Below are 23,918 nucleotides of genomic sequence, written 5' to 3'. Positions count from 1 at the left end.
AATAGCGAGGTCGTTAAAACTAGACTGATATCGGTAGATTAATTTAGATAGAATTGAAGGAATAATTTAAGTGATAGCATGATACAGTTACAAAATAAAGCAGCGTATTTTAAGTTGGGTTGACAGAAGGTAGGGAAGTTACAAGTATTATATATCTAAAACCTAGCAGCAGTAGTTGTTGTAATTTTATATAAATTAGTTTACTGTAGACTGCGGTACAGTAATGAGTTACATAAAAGTGGCAGTTGATTTATGGATTGCTTTAAACGGTAGTATGATGAAAGTGCAAAATAGAAAAGCATGTTTTACATTGTGCTGATAGTGTGGTAAGAGGGAAAGCTATAAGGATATCTACACGTAAGTACGTACAGTCTGGTAAGCGTACTGCTAGTTGATGACATATTTATGTTAGTGCTTCGGTATATCAAGATGTCTAGAAGCACTTCAGCTTGAGCGATCGAAATAAGTCATCGAGCATCCAAGCTGTAAGAGTACAGTATATGATGCTCTAATCAAATGGTTTATAGTAACATGTAGTTACAAACCGATCTTTGTATAACCCGCGTTATAGCTTCAATTCTATATATTTGTACAACAAAGTATTCATGCCAGTTACGAAAATTGATTTCTATCGCAAGACATGTAAAGACCATGGGATCACTCTAATCGTCAGCTTCTTATTAGAAGTAAAATTGAAAACAATATATGAAGAGGTATAATGTAGTTTATTGCTGACTGAATGCATTTACTACCTTTTTACTTCAGTTTTACGCTAAATAACGTATGTGATATTAGGCTTAAATATTATGTAAAGAAAGTTGCGCTAACCGTATGAACTCTAATAATATGTAAATCATTCCCTATAGCATCTAGTTGACGTCATTTCTGAATGCAATGCCATAGTACTCAATATTACGCGTACATAGGCTAACTCATCTTGCCATATATATCACAGGTAGACACAGTACAGATTGTATAGTTAATTAACATACTTGCTAGTACCAGTATTTTATTTAAAGAAATTGATAAGTTTTAATAAACAACGCGTGCACTGCGAATTTAACTCAATTAATTCTTTGCACATAATGAGGCTAGAAATATATAGATTCCATTTAACAATTTGTACCCCATAAAATGTAATTTTCTATCACTGCATTAGCAAAAACAACATCGAATTTTCTGCAAATTAGGTGTGTCCTTGATAGCAGTGAACAAGATCTGCAAATATTATAGTTAACTTCTGTTTTAATGAATACGTATATCCATGCCGGTGATAGACAAGAGTTGACCACAACAACTAGTTGATTTAACGTGAGGACGGAGTTGTGAGTCTAGAATCTAACCCTGAACAAGATATGAAAATCTATTACTAATAAGGCTAGGTAAATTTTATAAATCTTCTCAGTTTTCGTCTTCCCACTCTTCGACATCAAGAGTAAACGGTTGGAATAAATATCCCATCCCGGAGTAAAACTTATTCTGAAACTCGACCCTGGTAAGAAGAACGAGTATTTTGTTCATTGATTATTTCTAAATTAAGCATTTACGTTAACAAACATATTAGGTTATTGATATGCTTACCAGTGCAATCGTAAGGCATGCAAAAAAGCAGATAAGCCTTCCATTACCAATAGGATTGCTACTGTACTGCCTATAAAAGCGTAGTAACAATTTCCAACATAAACAAGACATATCCTTCAATGATGACATGCTGCATTATTTATCGTTAGTATTTAATTACTATATATTGACCTGCCCATCCAGCAAATGCGCCAAACAAAACAAAGGCTCCTGCATGTCCTATCTTTAAATTAATAATTTTGCTAATTTCCATGTTCCACAATACTTCAGATAACTCTATTACAAGTTAACATTACAAAAATTGAGTAAACGTCTATTGAACAATCCATATAAAATAATTATAGCAAATGATGCGTTTACCTGCATGAGCTAAACTTAAAGCCCACAATCGTAAATATGACGCAGTATTCGATATGCATCCCAGCACGTACTCAATAGTATGGATGGCATTGTTTATAAAAATTTCACCAAATTCAAATTCGTTACCAATCGGCTGCAAGATATAAAAAATCTAAGTAAAAAGATTGATCATTTGACACACAACGTTTACAAAATGTGAGAACGTACTTCAGCTGCTTCTTCGGAGGGTTGTTCATCTAATAGAGGATCATCGTCGTTTATTGCAGTGTTGTCATTGATTAAAGAATAATTCTGCAATAATACATTAACATTTAATCTAAATTGAAAATTTAACCATTAATATGAGAATAATCAAATTATAAGTACCCCTGAGCGCTTATAGACATGCTTGTGACGATAGTAAAGATATAGGGGTTTACCAAGCAACATCCATGGTACGCATATAACGGCCAAAACAACTAAAAATACTTGTACGCCAGCCTATTAAAGTGAAAACGAAGACAAGATGTCATCTAAATTCTAAATTCTATTATCTATCACTAAACTTCCTCATACCTGCCCCGTATACAGTTGCTGATCTTTTTTCACGGTTCCAATACTTAATACCATGTTTATGAGTGTAATTAATAAGCTTGGTTTCTAAACAAGTCCATATGCTAGATTCTTAGAAGCCTAAATCTTTAATAACTATAAAATTAATTTATCTGCTTACCCTTTCAGAGAAAGTGGTAACAATACACCATTTGTAAAAGATCATTATCACCAAGTAACCAAATATGGATAGCAGAAATATCACCTAATGACGCAGGTATTTCGGTTAATAATAGGTATTAGAAAAAGGGATATAGTTCTGGTCTGATACCGAATATTACTGTACCTCAGGTATGAATACCATTACAATGTTGACACGATTCTTAAAGTATCTGTGCAAAATAAACCATCAAATAATAAGTTTAGAAATGGTATAAAAATTTAAAAGCAGCCAAGAGGGATAGAGTAGTTATATATGTCATACTACTGCAATTACTAGCAGAAATGAAAAAAAAAGTAAACCAACTTTTCTACTTACACGTGGTTAAACAGGCTAAGGATAACACCAAACAGCATATGAGTAATGCCTAAAATCACCGATAACTTCATCTTAAACGAGTTTAAGAATGTCAACTTATTAAGTGCCAGCTGCCAAATCTGAAAGATAGACAAGGAAATTAGTGAGAAAACACTTGTAAATAGATAATACGGGTATAATCGTTTATATGCGATAAAAGTAACTGTTATTTCAGTAATGATTTGGCCTTAAGAACTGTTTAAAGCGCATACAGGATCAACTCCAAATGGGTAAGGACTTCCGGAAAATGTTTTATCGGGAGGCATTGCAATTTGTTTAGTATTATTGATAACCTCAGCCCTAAAGAATATGAAACGTTTGTTACAGACGCTTGCAATTAGTAAGAGAAAAGCATAGTACAGGAGTAATCTTCATTCGTAACTTACGAATACAAGTCCTTCGGGAAAATCCAGCCAGTGCCAAATATGTTCAAGGATTTGGACATAACGTCATTATATATTAATCCAGTGTAAATTGCAAAAGCGCCCATTAACAAGATCACGTACCGTCCATTAAAAATAGTATCAAACATCTAGTATCAAAGAAAAAGCGCTCTATTTGAATGGAATGTCGCTATTTCGAGTTAATATATCGAAATACTTCGAAAAGAAAATGTAAACAATGGCTTATTAGATTGCAGAGAATGCCACCTTTTATATAAATGCAAAGCCTAGTAAGACTTTATACCTCTCCATTCGATTCCTTCATAAATTTTTTCTCGCGATAGATAAGCCAAACAGCAAATAGAAACATTAAGAGGCCATGGCCGCAATCCCCAAACATTACGGCGAAAAGAAATGGAAAAGTAATTACTGTATATAAAGCTGAAATAAAAATAAAGAACAGAGATTTTCAACAGGTGTGTCTTTAAAATATGAGGTAATTGCTAGTCATCTAAATTAAAGACCAACCTGGATTTACTTCCTGATAGTCAGCAACGCCATAAGCGTCAACGATACTTTGAAAAGCAGTAGTGAATTTATTTGTTCTGTGATAGGTTGGAGGACTCTCCTCGGTTCTGATGCGATGCAATATTGAAGGCACACTTGACTGACTCCTCTCCTAGATAGAAATAACAAATTTTTTTGCCATAGTCAACAAGATTTTGTGTAAGAACTGGGTGATGATAAAGCTAGACAGCTAAATTAGATTGTGAGTGAACTCGTATGTATACTTACGGATCCTCTTTGTAAAGCATTTTGAATGTCAGCTAGTTGAAAAACTGGACACCAACATTCTGCAATAAGACATTTCTGTGTAACATCCACGTTGAACAAATTCAGGGTATGGAATATTGCCTTCATTTTTCTAATCTATTGATATTCATTGAAAAGTAAATTCGATCAATTAATATATATATATTACAGGGTGATCAGTCTATATTGAAATAGATATCTACCTTTATGAACCATTCTTCGACAGAGTGAGAGATTTCAGTTAAGAGATTAACCTGATGATCCTTGGATTGTTTTAGGACTTGTCGTACATCTTCTAGTCTAGTAGCCAGGCCTTGAATCATAACTTGTCGTTTGTTAGCATCATCAGGACAAGGATATAATGTAGCGGTCATTCTAAGTAAATTTAGCAATACAGTAGTTAGTTATCCTAGTAATAAACTGATGCAGAGAATGACTGGCGGTCAATATACCCATCACAGATCTTTTCTATTCGTTTTCTTAAGCGGTCGCCTTGAAAAAATATGATAAAGGTAGATTTCCAAATCGATTCACCCTATTTTAAATAAAGCAAAATGATATATGAGCAAAAGCATATATTTTTAACCGTTTGTATGTTGGATATATAACTGGAATGACATTGATACATACTGATTTTGGATCCTCAACTAAGTAGTCTTGTTCTGATATTCGAACGAAAGCGTTCGCTAAGCAAACTCGCCACAGAAGCTTTTCAAATGCGAACTTGTGATCATTCCGAATGGTACCACATATGAAGCTTAATAAAAAAATTGGAAAATTCTTACCGGCGTAACAAGAGATTTATTGACATAAGGTGCATCGTCATAAGAATATAATTTGATCATACTTACTTTAAGTGCTTCGCTTTATCTGTGGACTGAATATTTATCAATGCAGTTCCTTCGTCTAAGTCGTCAACTGCTTCTTCTACGATTTCGGCCATCGCTACAGATTGTGGCTAATCAAATTACAAATATTGCCTTACAATTCTATAATGCGTAAATATCCTATAATAGTCTAACTGTTGCAACATGGAATATAACACGGACTAATTCAATAATTCTTTTACAACTATCTGTAATCATACGTAAAACCAAATACAATACCAGTTACGCAGTTATTTTTCTAGAATTTACCACAATTTATAAAGAGTATTAAGACAGTTATTCTTACATCGTTAAAAAAGGTCTGTGCCATACAAAGAACAACGTCTAATTCTTGCAATTCAAGTTCATGTCTTGCTAGAGTTTCGTAGTTGTTATTGATTTGCTTGAGATCAGTTTCGTATTTCATAAATTGCGTCTAATAGTAATGGTAACATATCAAAACATTGGTGCATATAGTACCTTGCGCTTAAGTACTATAAGGACTGTCGATAATTTTCCGGTTTTTAGTTAAGCTTGTCTTAATAATTATGCAATAGTTGCTTACCTGCATCTGGAACAATTCTTGTGGCAGCGGAGCCGATGGAATTTCAGTACATTTATCAGGGACTACGTTTGCTTTCTGCATTTCCTTCATAAGGAATCCTGCGATAACATTGAGAAAAATATTTTGTTTAGTACGAAAATGAGCATATCTATCCGTATGAAAACGACGGTAAAATACGAGTAAATTCGGATATTAAATAATAGCAACGATGATCCATTCATTAGTAAATCCTTCTTAAAGAACAAAATATAGCGAATGAAAGATGTAACATAGCTATAATGTCATCCCATGAGATAACATATGCTGTTGTAAATGAAACGCTGTAAATCTTGCTACATCGATATTCAACTACTACATTAAGAAATGATATGAATTTTTGTGATAGTAGACAGTAGTAACGTAAACTTTTTACACCGGATTGATATTATTATAACATTTCTGATTTCGCGAATTCCATCATTTGTAAGTAGTGAGTATGGCCATAAGTCAAGTAAGAAATCAATTTTTGTTTGTTCCGTACAGTCAGTTCTCAAATGTAGTCCTTTACTTACTAATTTGCCGCTCGACATCTTCACATCGTCGCACTTCTGATACAAATTTGCGTTGGAAAGCATTGATATCTGGATTTAACTATTGGGGTTCAAAACCAGTCAGATAAAGTTAAAAAAATCTTTGCAGCCAACTGACATTGATAGTACGCACTGTAAGACTGGAATCAAATAACTAGGACAAGCGTAGCATTCCTTTATGCTACTCTAACGAATGCTTTAAACTAGTTTCAATACTATCTTTTAACAATTTATCACACAGGAGAGCATTCGGTAAGGCGCGCCTGGTTAAATTTTATCGAAATCTATGCTACTGCACTGTTGTTCGAATAAGTTCGTCCTGCATCATATCAAATCGTATCTCTTTCATAGTTTATCTTCAAGTATCATCAGCCGACTAAACTCTTGTACAGTATAATTGTCTGATAGCCATGAGAATTTGTAACGCCAGTTTATTATGCTGTAAGGGCAATCGTTGTTTATCAGATCTGTAACCGAGTTAATACTTTCTTGCTTATCTGGTGTACTTACATCGCGAAAATGGACGGCTCCCTATGAAAAAAATTTAATCATTAATTCATTTTAAAGTAAGAGACATCATATTTGTAAATTAAAATTTACAAGATAATACAAATACTGTATAAGATAATTGAATTTAGTCTTGGAATTATTTTTAAAATACAGAATAGGAAACAATACTTGTACATGAAAACCTAAAAGATAATCCTACATGTATAGATGCTATCAACATAGAAAATGTCCCCTTTAAGTGAACTCACAGCTGACAGCTAAAATATGTGATTCATGGCTAACAAGTTTACTTCTCTGTCTTAATAGCTTAAAGTTTGTTTTTAACCTTGATTACTATTGTACAATCAACAGCAGTCGAAAAGTAATACAGTACTGATCGTGCTAGGCAGGATGATACAGTACTCCATTCCATTGTGGTGCGGTGTAGCAAAATGTGATCCACTTCTTCTATGATATACAACCCTATGGGCTATACTGCATATATCCTTGGTTCCAACATGCATTAGAACGAATATGGCAATACTTGGATGTATATACTATTTGATCATTGAATAGGCTGCCGTTAATATGCATTTCAGAGACTACATACGCTACTCCTGTGTAACATTCCCAAATTGTACATAGCATTCACTCCAGGAAATGCATCAGGGCGAGTTAGCAGACATTTCGTGAAATAATATTGTACACCTGTATTTCATCTTATATCATGCTACAATTTTCATTTACAGCAAGTTGATTGGAATGCTGTATTAGCATGATTTCGGTAAGTTATTAGACAAACAGTTTATTAGCTATTATAATACTGCTCTCTATATTGGGGATGCTAGCAGATATTGTCTATCGTTTGTATTACGATTTCGTTTGCTGCACTAGCAGCTTTCGCTCAACTCGTTAGAATGAAAAATGGTTACTTTACTACAGTAGCTGTCATGTTACATTCAGATCGTAATCTTTTACTATCATAAAAATTGAATTTGAATGACAAAACTGTGTATACAATTTTTTTAGCCCATGGAAAATAACCTCACAGTAAAGGACTAATATTACTAACTTTTTAGTTTATGCTCACACCAAGAATACAGACTGTTCACTAGCTCTATTTGCAGCTAATCTAGCTACAGCATCAGCTGTAAGTCGACTACACGTAGGTCGTTGGAATGGAAACTGCTCACGTTATTAGCTATGACTTCCATTTTCATATGAAAGCTGGTATCATTGAATGGGCAATTTAGCATGTGCACGTCTAACCTATTATAATGAAATTAAAATTGAAAGTTTCAAGTTGTCCGTCAATTTTAGAATTCGAGTTGCCGATATCAGCAATCTCAATGTAGGAAATGAGTCCTCCTAAGGGATCTTTCTACCTGCTACTGTACAATTTATTGCCCATCCATCAGGTCTAGTAATCGATTGGCATTAAAATTCAGCTTTGCCAATCCAATGGCCGATGTCAACAATCGAAGTACGTCCGGGCTTTCCGTACCGTCCACTACAGTATGGAATGGTTGTGTATCATACTATACTGCAAATAAGAAGAAACTGTATAGGCGACTGCGATGAGGCCTGGAAAAGGTCGTCATGTCATTCACGTGACAATGCGTCGGACATCTGACCGACGTACAGACAACTTTTTCTCAACACTCGACGGACAAGACAAGGGAAAGTTGATTAGGACTTCATTAAAAGTTTGTGGAATAAAACAGACTTGATGGTTTACTTTGGACTAATGTCTACTCTAGATGATTTGTTAGGGAAATAGAGGGGGTATTTATTATGTTATAAAAAGTCTTCAATCATCTTCTCTTGCGCCTGATTGAAGAAGAAAGAAATACCGTCGTGTACAACTGTCCATGTATGCAGTAAGACGTAGGCATCTCTTGAAAATGACCAGACGTCGACTAATTCGAGTAATAAGTAATCGTACAATTTGTCATTTAAGAAAGTCATTATACGCATATGTACAAAGAAACGAGCCTCATCCATCGAACACCTTTTATGTTTACTGATATAGTAGAATTTGCGTTATTGACTATCAATTACTGCGCTGTAGAAAATCGACAGTATCAGATCAGTGTTAATGGCGCTATGATGTTTACGCACGTTAGTATAACTAATTATAAAATTAAGATTGAATGTACTGCTAGATGACAACCCGAATAGCTCTATAGGATTGTATCAACTGTAAAAAGCAACATTGATCAGTTTGAACTACTGGACAGTGAATTCCCCAAGGGATCTACGCGTATGTATACACTTGTACAGTACAGTGTATGGGTCCTACCCATGTCGCGATGGGATCGATGTGATAAAACTGCACTAACCCTTGCATCCATGACAGAAAAAACTAAGGATACACAGCACTGTCTCCTAGTTTTTTGAAGTATAACTGGAATTATCCTCTTCCGCTCTAAGAACTAATGCCATGACTGCTTCGTAAATGATGAAATTGTTGAGCGGATCGATGTTGAATCCGTACGTCTACAGGAAGACAGTGCCTTTCTTGAAGGTTCGATTCATTTCATGGATACTAGGGTACTCTTGAAGGGAGTGGAACACTCAGCACCGTCTATGGACCGATAGAACTCCTTGGTCAATCCATGTCGGGTTAATTTGGAGTTTATTAGAATATTACTGAGAAGTGGTATTCTGTTCAGGCCTTTGCATATTTTTATTTATTTTTATTCCTATTTAGCCGTAGAATAGACTACTCTTATTTTGCTATCATTAGCAACGCTGTATCCTCTTTCTGTATCAAGGATAAAAATCCTACTCGGCAGAAGTTGTTTATGGTCAAGTGTTGACTTACCAATTCACCTAATGCGCTAACACAGTTATAAGCGGCATCTGCTTGCAGATAGAGTTGCGCTAATGTCATTTCTTCCGAGCGAAAAATGGAAACGGAAGCTGACGGCATATTCTTGACCGTGGGAAGCATTCTCTCTTGATCCAATTTGGGTACCGTTAATCCACTAAGGTCGCTTTTCTTCTTTCCCGGAAAATGGACACTAATTTTTCACTCTGGCAATCCAGGACACCACTACCAAGGTTATTCGTTGTACTCTTGATCGCTCTCTATCAAGGCTACTTGTTCTACTCTAGATCGTCAAAGACTACAACAGGATATCGGATTGATAATAGCAAGCAAGTGGAAAGGATTCAATTTTAGTTTAAAAGTGAAGAATCTAAACTAAATTGCCCACCGACCATCACCATCAGGACTCGCAACTGGATATCTCGTGATAGAAAACAAAGTCTATTACACCGCTAGGTTGGAGTTCCTCTAGCCAGCCTATACTGATTCTCCTTGACGTAGTAGAAGCCATACGATTGTAGTTTGTCCATTGGCTGGTCCTAGGTAGTAAAGTCCAGTCCAGTCTAGCCCAAGATGACGTCATGACTGCTTTCATCACAGACGGACAGCTGGACTATGGGCAGAGAGTGGAGGATTGGCAAATCGCATGTTGGCAAGCTAACTTCACTAGTATATTGGAATCGTTTGATCATGATCTACTTTTTAGTGAAATGGTCACTAGTCAGCCTATGGTATACTGCTGTTGTTTGTAAAGTCTATGACAAAGTGGACTCTTTCTAGAATGGAGTATTTGGAGTGGAAAGGAAGAGGATCGAATTCTATCCCTTCTTAGTCTATTATTAATCATACTGGAGGTGTGCCTTTCCCTCGGACGGACAGAAGTTGTCCTTCTTGTCTTGGCTGACCAAACAAGACTATACTAAAGTAACTAAACATACTGTACTAATGTACACATTGTACAGTACGGTACTGTACTCTGAGGGTACACAGTACGGTAGGTAACATACTGTACACTGTACAGTACAGCACACTACTGTATACTGTACTCTGAGGGTACATAGTACTGTAGGTAACATACTGTACACTGTACCGTACAGCACACTACTGTACAGTGTACAGTGACAGTCTGACACTCGAATATTGGCAATAGTAATGGCCGAATACAGACTGTCGAATTACACAACGATTTTAAAAATGGTTCTTGATAGATTTCTAGTCCAGCTGAGAAACGTAGTGTACAGTGTACATGTGGATGTTTCTATTGCCCAAATGACAGTAGTTCAGTGCATCGATACAGTCCATCGAATGCTGTAGAATTCCTCTTTCGACTGCGACTGTGACTCTACTGTACACTGTACTGTACAGTAGAGTCACAACGCGTACACGTGACTACGGTTCAGTTGTCAGAAAGTACAGTACCTGCTACTAGAGTACAGTACTGTACACTGTACACTGTACACGACAACTGGGCGGTTTCTACCATCATCTCTTTGACAGTACGGTACCGTTTCAAACGCACATGGCACCCAGTGTATCCGCTGCAAAGTACTGTGTCAAAGCCTACTACGAGCACTATATCGAGACTGTGGAGACCAGTAGGGACCGGACCGGATCGGACCGGACCGCGATCGAGAGCGTTTGAAAGGCCTTGAAGGAAGCTCGAGAGAGCGTGACTGAAGCTAGGACTAACAGTGACCTGCACGGACAAGTCAGTCGTTGAGGTTCATCAAAGCCTTGCCAGCGGCAGCCATTGCTAAGGTCAAATTGCTATCCAACAAGGAGCTAACATTGATTTTTACCTTAGCAGCTTGCACTCAATTTACTTCTTCTTCCTACTACATTCTTTTGCTTAGTACGAGTGGTGTGTTGGAAGTGATAGAGCTTGTAGCATTTTGGCCATCGATCACATCCTACTTTGGACTGGTCAAGTGGATCGAAAATTGAAAGTGGCCAATCGATTCCAGCTCAAACCGGCTGCCATCGTCATTCTCTTCAATTAACGACTATTTTATCAAAACTTTCAAGCTCAAATTGCTACTGTATCGATAGCAACCAGATACAATTGACCATTTTGTCCAGCTAGGTTGGATCGATCGTGCCGTGCAACGATCACTTTGGTCCATTGATTACAACAAATGTGGATGCAGTAAAGCCATTCTACTCACGACGTCATGGCGGACTTTAAAAGGATTCCTATTAAAAAATTCTCTAAAGCCAATGTTGAAGAAAGCAGTGAATCAAGCTATTGGATGGGATATAAGGTTCATTTTCTCTATTTTACCATTATTATGACCACTCTACAGACTGTCTCCAAATACATTGAGTAGTTTCAGTAATCCACTCGACTCGATACATCGATGTAAGGCTCGACAATTTCAGCATTCTTTGTACAGACGAAGAATGACGGTATGGCGTGTAGTTGCAAAGTCTAAACCAATAGCAATTCATAAAGTTCCACAACTTCAGCATGCTTGAGTAGTTGCTAAAGTCCAAACGAAAGATAGATTGATCACGCTCGATCCTTTCAAGCTTTTCACCACACTTTGTATCGAAGAGTGGCAGATTATTCGGATAGAAAAGTACAACCTCTACCATTCGATAGACCACTTGATGGACACTGAGTAGTTAGTTGCACTGGTCTAGACAAATCACTATTCATTCAGCTCAACAACTACATCATGCTTGGTGTAGAAGAATGAGCTTATCGACGTATACAGTATTGAGTACATGTATTAAGCTAGCACTCTCAACATCTTCAGCATGCTTTATATGGATGAAGGATTTTTATCCATCAAATTGCAACTTTGGATGGACACTTAGTACTAATGCTGGTAGTTGCACAAGTCCAAACTTAGTCTTGATTGAGCTCGATCACGTCAACATACCTTGTATATTTCGGGGCGGGCGGTACAACTTACCACGGGACTTGATAGACCTTTTCACTGCAAAAGTCTAAACCAAGACTACGGTTATATTATTGGGGAGGTAGTTTGGCGCTGTAGATACAGATATAAGTAGTATGCAAGACCGTCGTGAGAAACGGCACAATCAATGAATCGTTGCAAGTAATTAACTGTAAGCTTTGAGCAAACGGCTGGCAATCAGTCTAGATTCATATTGATCAGCTCTACTGAACCTCAGCATGCTTGGTAAACAAGGATTTCGACAGATTGAACGACAACCTAGGTAGACCTGTTGCAATTGCACATACAGTATACGTACGTGTACGGCTGATGAAGACAAATAATTTCAATCGATAGCTCTTGGAAATAATATTACTTGCTACCTGAGTTATAGCAGTCAATCATCAATCTCTCACTCTGGTCTTACTTGTTTTTCATGACAGTTCCCTATAGTGGCCAAAGAACATTCAGCAATATCATGTATCGATTTTTCACCTGTCCTACCGCATCACTACGCTGTTACTTGTTCCGCAAAGGTAAATCACTATTTTCTCTTCTTCTTAACTGGGTAATTGTGCCTTACTCTACAGGATAAAATAATCAGTTATACGAGCGTATACTTAACCACTATGGAAGGTAGTCAAAATTATTGTTTCCTTTGAACACGTAGAATACATTGCGGTCAGATTAGACGCGTAGATATTAGTAAACATGATAATGTTGAAATCTTAATGTACTGCTTCACGATTATGATCATTGATTAGGTGCAATTGTACGATTGTGCAAGTAATCAAGTTTACAAAGCCATTTCGAGGTTTCATGACTCTGCCTTATGCGGTACATTTCGTTACGATGGCAAGTTAATTACAGCTGGAAGCGGCGATGGTTTAGTCCAGGTAGCACGACCGATTCAATCATTGTTTCGGATCTAGATTTAAAATTATGAATAGCTGTATATACAGTACAGGATACTTTTTACTAACTACAAAATAATTCTAGCATTGATGTTGAATCAATCAATGCCTTCTTGAATGAAGCTGCATTAAAGATAAATATCTTGTATTATTTTGCCTTAATATCTGCCCATACAGGTATTTGATACGCATAGTAGAACAGTATTACGACAATTACATGGTCATAAGAGGTCAGCAAAGTATTCAAGATTTATTAATTTGGTCGTCTTACTGTTGATTAAATTGGTATTGATCTCGATGACACCTAATTTTGCAGAGCTGCTCATGTAGCCCGTTTCGCAATGAACAATCTACACATTATTTCGGCCTCAGATGACAAATTAGTTCGTTGCTGGGATTTACCCACTGGAAAAGAAGTTGCTATTTTTGATGAACATACGGTAATCTATTTTTAATGTCCTGTATTTCTGGATTGAAAGACAAATAGTAGTCTTAACTTGAATCACTACGAATGTGCTCTTTTCAATGTATATTTATTTTGCAAAAATAATCCTTTACCAGGATTACATCCGAGCTGGAGATGTCAGTAGAGTTAGCAGCGATGTTTGGGTAACAGGTAAAGTTTTGGTATACGACGATAACTATCTACAGTACATTGTTGTTATAATTATACCACATAGTAGTACCAAAATAAGGGGTTGATTTGATATTAATCCTGTATTTATTGGATAGGATCGTATGACCATACCTTAAAGCTATGGGACAGGCGTACAGACAAGAGTTCGATGACTATAGATCATGGAGCTCCTGTAGAAGCAGTGTTAATTTACCCTAGTGGAAGTATTTGTATCTCGGCAGGTGAGAACAAAACAGGATATTATTTTATTGCGTCTTATCTGTCTCGAAGGAGCAGCTATGATAGAAGCTTGTCTCGCTATTACAGGAAGTAATTATATCAAGGTATGGGACCTTATTGGTGGTGGACGCCTACTGATGGGTGTTACAAATCATCAAAAGACTATTACATGCTTGTGTTTAGATAACAGTGGGCAAAGACTTTTATCCGGGTCGTTAGATAGGTAAGTTAGAGAATCAGTAGTTCTCCTAAATGCTATTGAATTTTCAAAGTAATATTTGAACACTTTAATACTTTCGCAATTGAAGACACGTCAAGATATATGATATCAAAGATTACAAAGTTGTCCACAGTATGGATTATTCCTCACCCATAACAAGTTTAGGCATATCGGTATTTCATAATATGTCTATTTCTAAATCTTACGCATTATGCTCATTCTGCGTGGATGTGTGCTATAATAAGATTGATCAATTTTTTATTTAGCCCGATGATAGCCATTTAGTAGTTGGTATGTCCGACGGACTATTATCTATCAAGGAAAGACCACGACATAAACAAGAATTGCCAAAGTTTAAATGGAGACCAAAGGGTCGAACAGTTCGTTACTTTAATAGTAGAAAATCAGGCCCCTCAAAGGTGACGTTTAACTATCATGGTGAAAGTAAAACGATTCTAATAAGACATTGTTTACACTATATTACTAGGATGCAGTTATTGTGGCGGAAAAGAAATTAACCCGGTTGCCTTTACATGACAAACTATTGCGTCAGTTTAAGTATACTGAGGCTTTGGATAGCGTTTTAAAGGTAACCGGCTTTATTTTATACTAAACAGATGTAGAATCACATTCAGTTATTGTACTTTACTTTGGCGCGAAATTACAATGATTAGTAGCTAATAAAGAGTATTTTTTGCATGAATAGAAATCTAGCAATCACCCGCCTGTTATTGTCAGTGTAATACAAGAACTAATAAGGCGCGATGGCTTACCTATAGCTTTATCTGGGAGAGATGAAGATGCATTATTACCTGTATTATATTTTATAAAAAAGTAAGTTAAAGAGAACTATTTGTAGATATTAACGATGCATGTGTGAAAGCTTAACTTGCAATTGCTTACTTATTAGGAATATATCTAATCCGCGCTATAGTTCCCTAGTTTCTGATGTTGCTAATATTGTATTTGGTAAGCCTGCGATTTATTGTAATTCATGTTTGATTGTGTTAAAATAATACGAGCACTTTAATCATTCTATTGATGAAGTAAACCTGGAATTCAAAATTTTTTTCCCTTATTTAGATATATACTCACCGATTTTAGGCCAATCCTCGAAAGTAGATAATCTGTTTCTACAGATCAAAGATAAAATTCATGAAGAAACAAGGCTTCATGAATCGTTTGGAAAGTTATTAGGGGTTATTGATATGATGCTAACAGCAAATAATACGTCAGCTAATTCTATATCGGCTGCCCCATTGACGTAGTAATATTTTTCGAATGCTAATTGTAAATGTCATAACCATATTTTTACCCGTCGCCATCGGTCAAAATATAAAAATTATTTTGATTCTAAAACTGTAATAAATCTTGTATGTTTTAATTGAAGTGAGATGAGCAGTTTTTAGCAACCTTTTCGCAGCAAGTTATATGTATCAATTGTATGTTGCACGTTACACTGCATTGGAAATAAAGTTCAGTCAAAGTTGTTGCAATATCATATGAAGACCTGATTAGTGTATACCAAGAGAGTTATCTTCGAACAGAGATTTATTCGCTATGGCTTTTAGAACATCACTTGGATGCAGCGAAAAAGAAACTTACAATATTACTAGATAATGATGTTTATTAGCTTAACAAGCTAGGCTAGCTACTTAAGGGTTGGCAATGTTCGGGTCAATTCGGCTAAGCAACGGCCATAATTGATGTCTTTCTACACAATAGAAACTACCGTTAATTCTATTTATGAGCCGATAATTCTATTCTAATTGCAATGATAATTATAATCTGTTCAATGTTTAACGATCGAACACGTAATTATATTCTAAAATTATCACCTACAACACGTACGCGATTATCATTACATCAGTAATAAGTATCATTCTCGCCTATTAATTAATTCTTGCAATACCTTAACTTTAAACAGATTAAAAGATACCAATATAGAATTACTTGAACTTACTACCGAAATGGATCCCTAACTAGCCCATGCAATGTTACTAATGTTACAGCTAATACCCGATTAATATCGAAACTATCTGAATTGAGTTTAATATCGTTGCTATTCGGATAATTTCAGGATTATTTAATTTTCTGTATTAGCAGTACTAGCGACATTACTTCCTGATTAAATTATCACATATTCTCTACAGTGCTGAAACTGATGCGTTTTAATTCATAATCTTTTTTAATACAGTACACTTGGATTTCGATTTATTTCAAGTAAGTGATCAGCTTCTGCTCGAATATCGGTAAGACATAGCAACTGTAGTAGTGAAATGGTAATGCTGCTCATTACTTAATAAAGAACGATAGAAACTAAGAGAATGATAAGAAATTCTGTAGGTAACTCTTTTAATTAAATAATAAGTGCTGTTCAACGTCAGTATTACAATGCATATAGTCTGCAGTTGCTGTCCGTATATAACTGCGAAGGCTATTATGGCCGGCCATGGGATGTCTAATCGTTGTGTATTTAAAGCAGTGGAAGAGTTGATTTTTAATTTATCTAGTAAGCCAAGAATTGAATTAAATTTACACTACAACATAGGTATATTAAAGCTACAAGCAGTGCATTTCATGATCAAAAGAACTCTTGAACAATTGAAATCGATTCAAATGCTATCAATTCTTCGAATCAAACATCAACCAATTCACAACATTCTTGTTTTCTAAGTTCTTTGGCTAATTTTAATTCTCTATATTCAGTTAAAACAAAGACTTCTTCAATGTTTATTATTTATAGTTGATTATTGTTAGTGATTCAATTAAACAAATTATGTTACAAATCTTTAGATGTTTGTCACAATGATTGACTAGTCCTGATCTCGTCTTTGTAGCATAAAAACTACTGGAATCTGGAATCACTCCATTATTAATGGATGCAATAAACATTTAATGTTAATAAAATAAGAAAATTCCATTTTTTTAATCCAAAAATAAAATAGATTGATTCTATGCGATCATTTGATCGATTGATAATAGTCTAAGAATTAGAGAAGGAGGCTTGCAACCAGATCGTCAAATTAGAATTTTAGTTGAATTGTTATCCATCGCCTGTGACGTCACTAATTAAGTCTTCAACACTTCATTATCATTTGCATTATTTAACGGTCAACATCGTTAGACGCTAAATCTGATAATACACATAAACTCCATGATAGCTATTCTCATCACCGCTTATCATCATCTACTTTCCAAGGTATGCCTATCATCTTTTATCGATATGATGATTCTACAGATTTAATTTACAGCTGGTTTATGGCATTTCCTTATAATCAAAATTTAAATTGTTATCTAATGGATTAATTGTAAATAATTTTAAAATTTGTACTTGAAAGGGGGAAGCTTTCTTCCTCTTCAACTTTTCCCTCCTTGACTTTTAATTTGCTATCGAATAATTAGTTTTATTTCTTAAGGCTATTTTTCATCGAAAGTATTCATTTTGCTATAGACTATTCTAAGACTAGTATTACAATATCCTAACATCATCTTTTATGGTCAATTTTAAAGTTGATCTATTCTTTTTACGATTAGAAGGGAGAGTGTAGCGCTTTATCTATCGTTTAGCATAGAAAAGAATAAACTAGTTTTTAATTATAGCCAATGTAATTTTTAATACTCGACTCTGATTTTCATCCATGGAATCTCGTGATTGCAATGTTGAAATCCATTACCCATTGTTGTGATATTAGCTTTTAAACTATTTGATTTTTAACCATAAGATACATTGATATCATTCATTTAATTGTTTAATTTGATCAGGGAAATTAATAGTCTAGATTAAGTCATGTCCACTTCCTTAACAACAAATCACCAAACGCCAGCATCAGGTAAAATACAATGCCAGTAATATCATATTTCCATGATAGAACCTGCGAGTATAATTAATGATAAATTGAATCTACGATATTGACCTGTTAATTTGAGACAAGAAATATACTAAATTTTGTAAGTTAAAATCAAATATGAACCAGTTAAATGTTAACATTAAACTGATTGATGTATCTTTCAATATTATTGATGATAGGACCTCCATCTAGTGGACAATTATCCAACAACAGTTACGAAACAAGAGCTAGTACACCATATCGTGATCGTCAAAGCCCATTAGCTCATTCGAAAAGAGTTCCAACGCCTTCAAGACTTGCATACGACGGAAACTATTCATCTCGGCAAGAATCTACGATGACTCCTGTTCGCGATCAATTAAAGGTACTTTAAGTTGCTTCTTGACATATAATGACAGAATCATAGCGACGATGATCAATAATATCTGCAATCATAAGATTATTTCTGAAATCTTGAGATCGCAGTTGATCTTAATATTGACATTTACCTAACGTAGTCATGCGTAAACAGATGCTAATTTACTTTACATTAAATGAAAAGGCTACGAGTATAGCGGGTTATGATACTCGATGGAATAATTTATAAAGACTTATGCATAATACAACGACATGATTAAAGACATAGCCCATTTTTTTTACTATAACTAATACTTAATAAATGTTCGCTAGCTTCGCAATAATTTAAATTTTTCTTAATAAGTTTAGATATATAAAACATTCATAACTACCTATTGCTATTCGTATATTGCTGAAAGATATCACTGCAGTTCTTTTTATGGCATTTTAATACAAATTGGATTACGCCATTAATAAATGAGTACTGTCGTACTTGAAAATTTAGAAAATTTTAACTAATGGTGGGCACACAACTAAGAATTTATAAGCTATATGCTTTATTGCTACATGCCGAAATTAGATCAATTGATTGTAGATAAAGTAGTTGCCTCAAAATTTAGAAATGCATAGTTTAGCAGTTTATAACTGCTATAGAAGTGATACTGTATCGAAATGATATTAATCATTTTACAGGTAGAAAATTACTAGAGAACAAGTGAAAAAAGCTTAGCTGCAAATACTGTAGTCCTAATTGCATCTATCGTATCAAGAACCTTCAGTTCCGGACAGTTAATACCAATTATAATTGATGTTCTTAAATATAATCTAGTTCATTTTTCCAAATTCCATCGATTGGTACACATTGATGTAAACTTACACAATTAATTTACTTTTAGATTAGCTGATGAAAGTTCTTGATTGGCATTTATTTCATTGATAGTTAACTGCCTTCAAAATGATAATAATAACCTAATCAGGAAAATATGGCATAAGGCTTAAATTATTTTGGTGCAAATTGAATGCAGTTATGATAAAATTTTCCGAGCAATTTTTGTAGAGTTTAATTCTAGCTAGCTGAATTACAAAAATATTCTTCCTGCATTACAGGAATAAGATTCTTTAGATTTCAAATTTTAGTACACTAATCATGACATAACTTCAACATTTTTACGAATAGAATGAGGCTAGAATAAAAAGATTGAATGAAGAGCAACAAATTGAAAATTTAAAGAAACTAGTAAATGAAAATAAAAATTCTGCACTTGACCATCATGTCAAGTTTCAATCGAAATCTCAGATTCTTCAAATGGCCGATCATCAACTGAAATCTACCCTTAGAAGTAACGATGTAAACAATCAGCAAACTCGGGATTTTACAGAATTACCACAAGCGGATTATAGCCATGATTTGGTCAATCAACCTTCTCAAGCATCGCAGTGGCGACCCTCTTATCCGCCATTAAGCCATCAAAGGCACCATAATGACAATCTAAGTCAAGCTATCCCATATAATTCTACCGCAACAGCTTTAAATCGAAGTAGTCGTAATCCTTATAATTCGGAAGAATTTAATCGCAATCTGGAATTAGGAGAGCTCTCCAATCGCCATTCTAATCACGAAAAAATTACATCACCTACAGTAATTGCCGATCAAGTTGAGGGGAACGATCAGGAAAAAGATTTTGAATCTAATTCCTATTTAACGTTAGAGCAACTGGTAAGAGCTAGTGTAGCAAAATTAAAGTTACATGCACTTACATTTCCTTAAAGTTCAGAGTGTTATCTTATTTTCTCCTTTACTAGATTAGAGTTATAATCAGCTAGTAATTTAGCCGGGTACACTTCATTGATCATATAGCTTTGTTGCATATATTGTTGAGTTTAATCATTTGATTACCAACAGTTACTTGCTACAAATTATTCCTGCTATTGTCAATTATGATGTAATCATGACTAATGCTAAAATTATGAATCTGACATAAGTAACTAGTAATTGAATAACAGCTTTACTGTTACCCTTTTATATGCTCTTTTTAGCCAGAGAAAGTAATGCTTAATTTGATTAAAAACAATCAAACAAATAACTTGGCATGGGGACAAGATGCAGGTAGCAAGAATCATTTTGAGGAAGAAATGCAACAGTTAGAAAAGTATGTTATTAATTCCCTGTCTAGCTCGGTATACGAGAAAAATAAGTATAATTCTCATATAGAAATTATTCAACTTGTTCCATATAGAATTAGTGAGCTATCGCGACAGATTGGAAAGCAGAACCATGAATACAATATTCTACAACTAAATTACTTGGAATTAGAGAAAAAGTACAAAGAATACAAAAAATTACAATCTGACACAACAGAGGAAAATATCTTACTTAAGCAAGTAAGCGATAAATGCTAAGAAAACTAAAGTTACTATTTCTCTGATAATACTATGATCTAAAATTATTTTTGAATCCTAGCTTTTTCTAGTTGAATCTATCAGATTTTGGCTGATATGAATACCAAATTATTCAATCTGAGAATAATTACTATATTTTATTGACCTTTATTTAGATGAATGAAGCTTTAACCCGAGAAATTGATGCTCGCAAGGAAGCTGTAGAAATTTCTGCTGCTTGTATTCAAAAACTAGAAGTGCAAAGACAGCAAGATGTAGCTCATCAGCAACACTTAACTGAGGTATGTGTTTACTGACTGTATTACTATACAGCATCTAGTTCTGATACGGAATAATTCCTTTAGCTGCTCTCCTAATAATGCATAACATTAAAAAAAAGATCTAGATTTGATTGTTCATATCGATGATGTTAGATTCATGCTAATAGCTGCTCTCCTTATGTTTACGTAAATTATCCGAATCTACTATAGATTAAAACCATTTGATCGTTATTAATAATGATGTAAGATTAATTTAAAATGAACTATTCTCCGCCTATTATTTAAAATATTAACAATTTTATCTAAATGCGAACTATTTGATTATTAATGCCAACGATATAAGATGAATCTTAATAAATACTTCTGCTATATTGCATAAACAGTACGAAAGTGATTTAGATTTAATTCATAGTACTTCCGATATATGATTAATCTTAAACTCTATTCTCTTTAAATTCCATAAAATATTGAAATTATTTCTATGTTCGGTTATAACTATCAATGCTAGGCTCGACAGACTTTGATCAGCCGTTGTGATGAATTTAGTCAACAACTAATTGAGGAGAGAGATTCTATACGACTCCTCAACGACAGATATCAACTGGTGGTACGCGAAAGGAATCAACTGGCTGAGGTTATTCTAAAGTACAATTGAATATAGGCCACTTTGACAGATTAATACAAATTCTAATATCATGACTTTAATAATATCTTTTAGCAATTACAAGAGGCAGAACATTGTAATGTCGACTTTAAAAATCGGTTAAATCGATTAGAACAATCATGTAATCAATATCAAGCAGAAATTGGAAGGCAGGAGCAAAATAAGTCCTATGTCGAGGATAAGTGCGATGAATTAATAGTTGAAAATGATAAATTAAATCACGTAAGTAATATAGGGAGATGAGTAATTATGATTTTAAGGTTATAACCATATTCTCAGATTTGCGAGAACGTACATTGCGTAGCATTTACCATATTCAGTACTAGCCATTGCAACATGCTTACATTTTAAAATGAAATTAACAATGTCATCTGTGGCATATGAGTAAATTACAGCAAATACTCTATACAGTACATGTAGAGTACTTGATAGCTTAGCTTTACAGATATTCAATCATTAGACATTAGGATAGAAAATAGTACAGGGCGCTATTGTTATATCTAGGAAAAACCTACTATTTGATCATACAAAACTGTAAATATTTCGATACTAGGATGATGTAGGAAATACATTTATAGTTCTGAATTTGCATACAGTGCAGTTATTGAAAAAATTATCCCGACTCGATGATTTAAATTTTTAGCTACGGAACTATTCTAGATACTTATGAAGACGTAACATTAAATTTCAAATTATAATTTAAAAAATCAGGCATGTCGTTCATAGATCTTTATAGTCAGAAAATAGGAATTATTTAGCGGGAGTATAGCAAAATTTAGATCCTCATAGCTTCATTTTTATACTGAAATTTTACGTAATGTATCTTTCCACTATATCTTAGTATATAGCTCTGAAAGTTATTTCAATTCTCTAATATTGTCATAAAATCTTTCTAGATTTTTTAATAGCCGTTAGACTTCAAGTTTAGTCTTTGATGATCCGTTAAATAAAAGCGACTATATTTACCGTTTTGTTCCTATTGCTTAGTTTTATAACTCATTTCTATTTTAATTTCTTAGAGCCAAAGATCAATTTGCGACGAGTTAAATAAAACCAAGGATGAGCTTCATAAAATTCATCAGTCATACGAAGATATTATTCAGGAAAACGATGAATTATCTCAGAAACTAACCGAATTTCTCGAAGTAAGTGTGAAAATTAATGATGCTTGAGGTACACGTTAGCTTTCAGTTTATTTCACAGATTGTTAATGATCCTGCCTATATACGACTATAGGATAGCTAGCATCGACACGATACTCTTTAAGATGCATGAATAAACTTGATAAATTCATAGCCATAACTTTTATCACATGAAATTATTATCAAAATCTTGAAATAATTTTATATATATCCTGAGGGGCAAAGTTTATTGTGAGATGTTTTAGCAATAAGATGATTAAAGAGATTTATTTTTTGGTGTTTACTAGATTAACAGACAGATGAGTCTAAATATAAATCAGTTGGAGGATACAATTGCTAATAAACAGCGAGATATTGATGATCTAAATCGAGATAAAAATCATCTATTAACCATCAAGGAAGAATGCGATGAAACTAAGAAACAATTAATTTTACAAGAAGATCGTTTTTCTCAGGTAATTTTATGCGATAAACATGATGCAATATACGTTTTAGATAGTAAAAGCTTATGAAAGAATGCTTGCTAATTTTGGTATTGTCGTGATATCAAGATTGTAAAAAATTTAAAATTATATCTACACCACTCTATTAGCTATTGCAGTCAAAAGAAAACCAGTTCTTAGATCAAAATAATTCCATAAAAGAAGCCAAGGAAAAATTAGAGGTAAGTCGAATGAGTAAGTGTCTTGAGCTGTTTAATAGAGGCTAGCGGGAATATAATTTCATGTAGCGATCCAAACCAGACTCGGTAGTTTCTTGTAATTCGTTTCCCAAGAAAAAATTTACTATTAAAGCTAGAGGAAAT

General features: G+C 34.4%; 2 protein-coding genes across 2 annotated transcripts; one reads left to right on the top strand and one right to left on the bottom strand.

The window, feature by feature from the left end:
* Positions 1-1,401: 1,401 nt before the first annotated feature.
* On the bottom strand, positions 1,402-9,669 carry TRIADDRAFT_30908 (uncharacterized protein; the record flags this gene model as incomplete). Its single annotated transcript, XM_002116341.1, has 24 exons — positions 1,402-1,492; positions 1,582-1,651; positions 1,753-1,857; positions 1,942-2,074; positions 2,149-2,232; positions 2,308-2,421; positions 2,497-2,580; positions 2,654-2,737; positions 2,819-2,864; positions 3,011-3,129; positions 3,262-3,349; positions 3,436-3,581; positions 3,737-3,873; positions 3,961-4,111; positions 4,228-4,362; positions 4,449-4,620; positions 4,698-4,780; positions 4,876-5,002; positions 5,124-5,203; positions 5,407-5,547; positions 5,677-5,774; positions 6,228-6,306; positions 6,756-6,776; positions 9,562-9,669. The coding sequence occupies 24 exons, from the start codon at positions 9,667-9,669 to the stop codon at positions 1,402-1,404; spliced, it is 2,496 nt and encodes an 831-aa protein (XP_002116377.1).
* Positions 9,670-11,738: 2,069 nt separating this feature from the next.
* TRIADDRAFT_30805 (uncharacterized protein) lies at positions 11,739-15,728 on the top strand (the record flags this gene model as incomplete). The annotated part of the gene is made up of 14 exons (XM_002116437.1): positions 11,739-11,828; positions 12,914-13,006; positions 13,235-13,366; positions 13,562-13,614; positions 13,701-13,824; positions 13,946-14,000; positions 14,117-14,242; positions 14,328-14,463; positions 14,549-14,633; positions 14,727-14,879; positions 14,948-15,049; positions 15,167-15,294; positions 15,371-15,429; positions 15,544-15,728. The coding sequence occupies 14 exons, from the start codon at positions 11,739-11,741 to the stop codon at positions 15,726-15,728; spliced, it is 1,521 nt and encodes a 506-aa protein (XP_002116473.1).
* Between the last annotated feature and the right edge of the window lie 8,190 nt (positions 15,729-23,918).

This window comes from Trichoplax adhaerens, genomic scaffold, assembly GCF_000150275.1.
Source record: "Trichoplax adhaerens TRIADscaffold_15 genomic scaffold, whole genome shotgun sequence".
Classification (NCBI taxonomy): Eukaryota; Metazoa; Placozoa; class Uniplacotomia; order Trichoplacea; family Trichoplacidae; genus Trichoplax; species Trichoplax adhaerens.
Note: the sequence above shows the minus strand (reverse complement) of the source record. Positions and strands in the feature narration are given on the sequence as shown.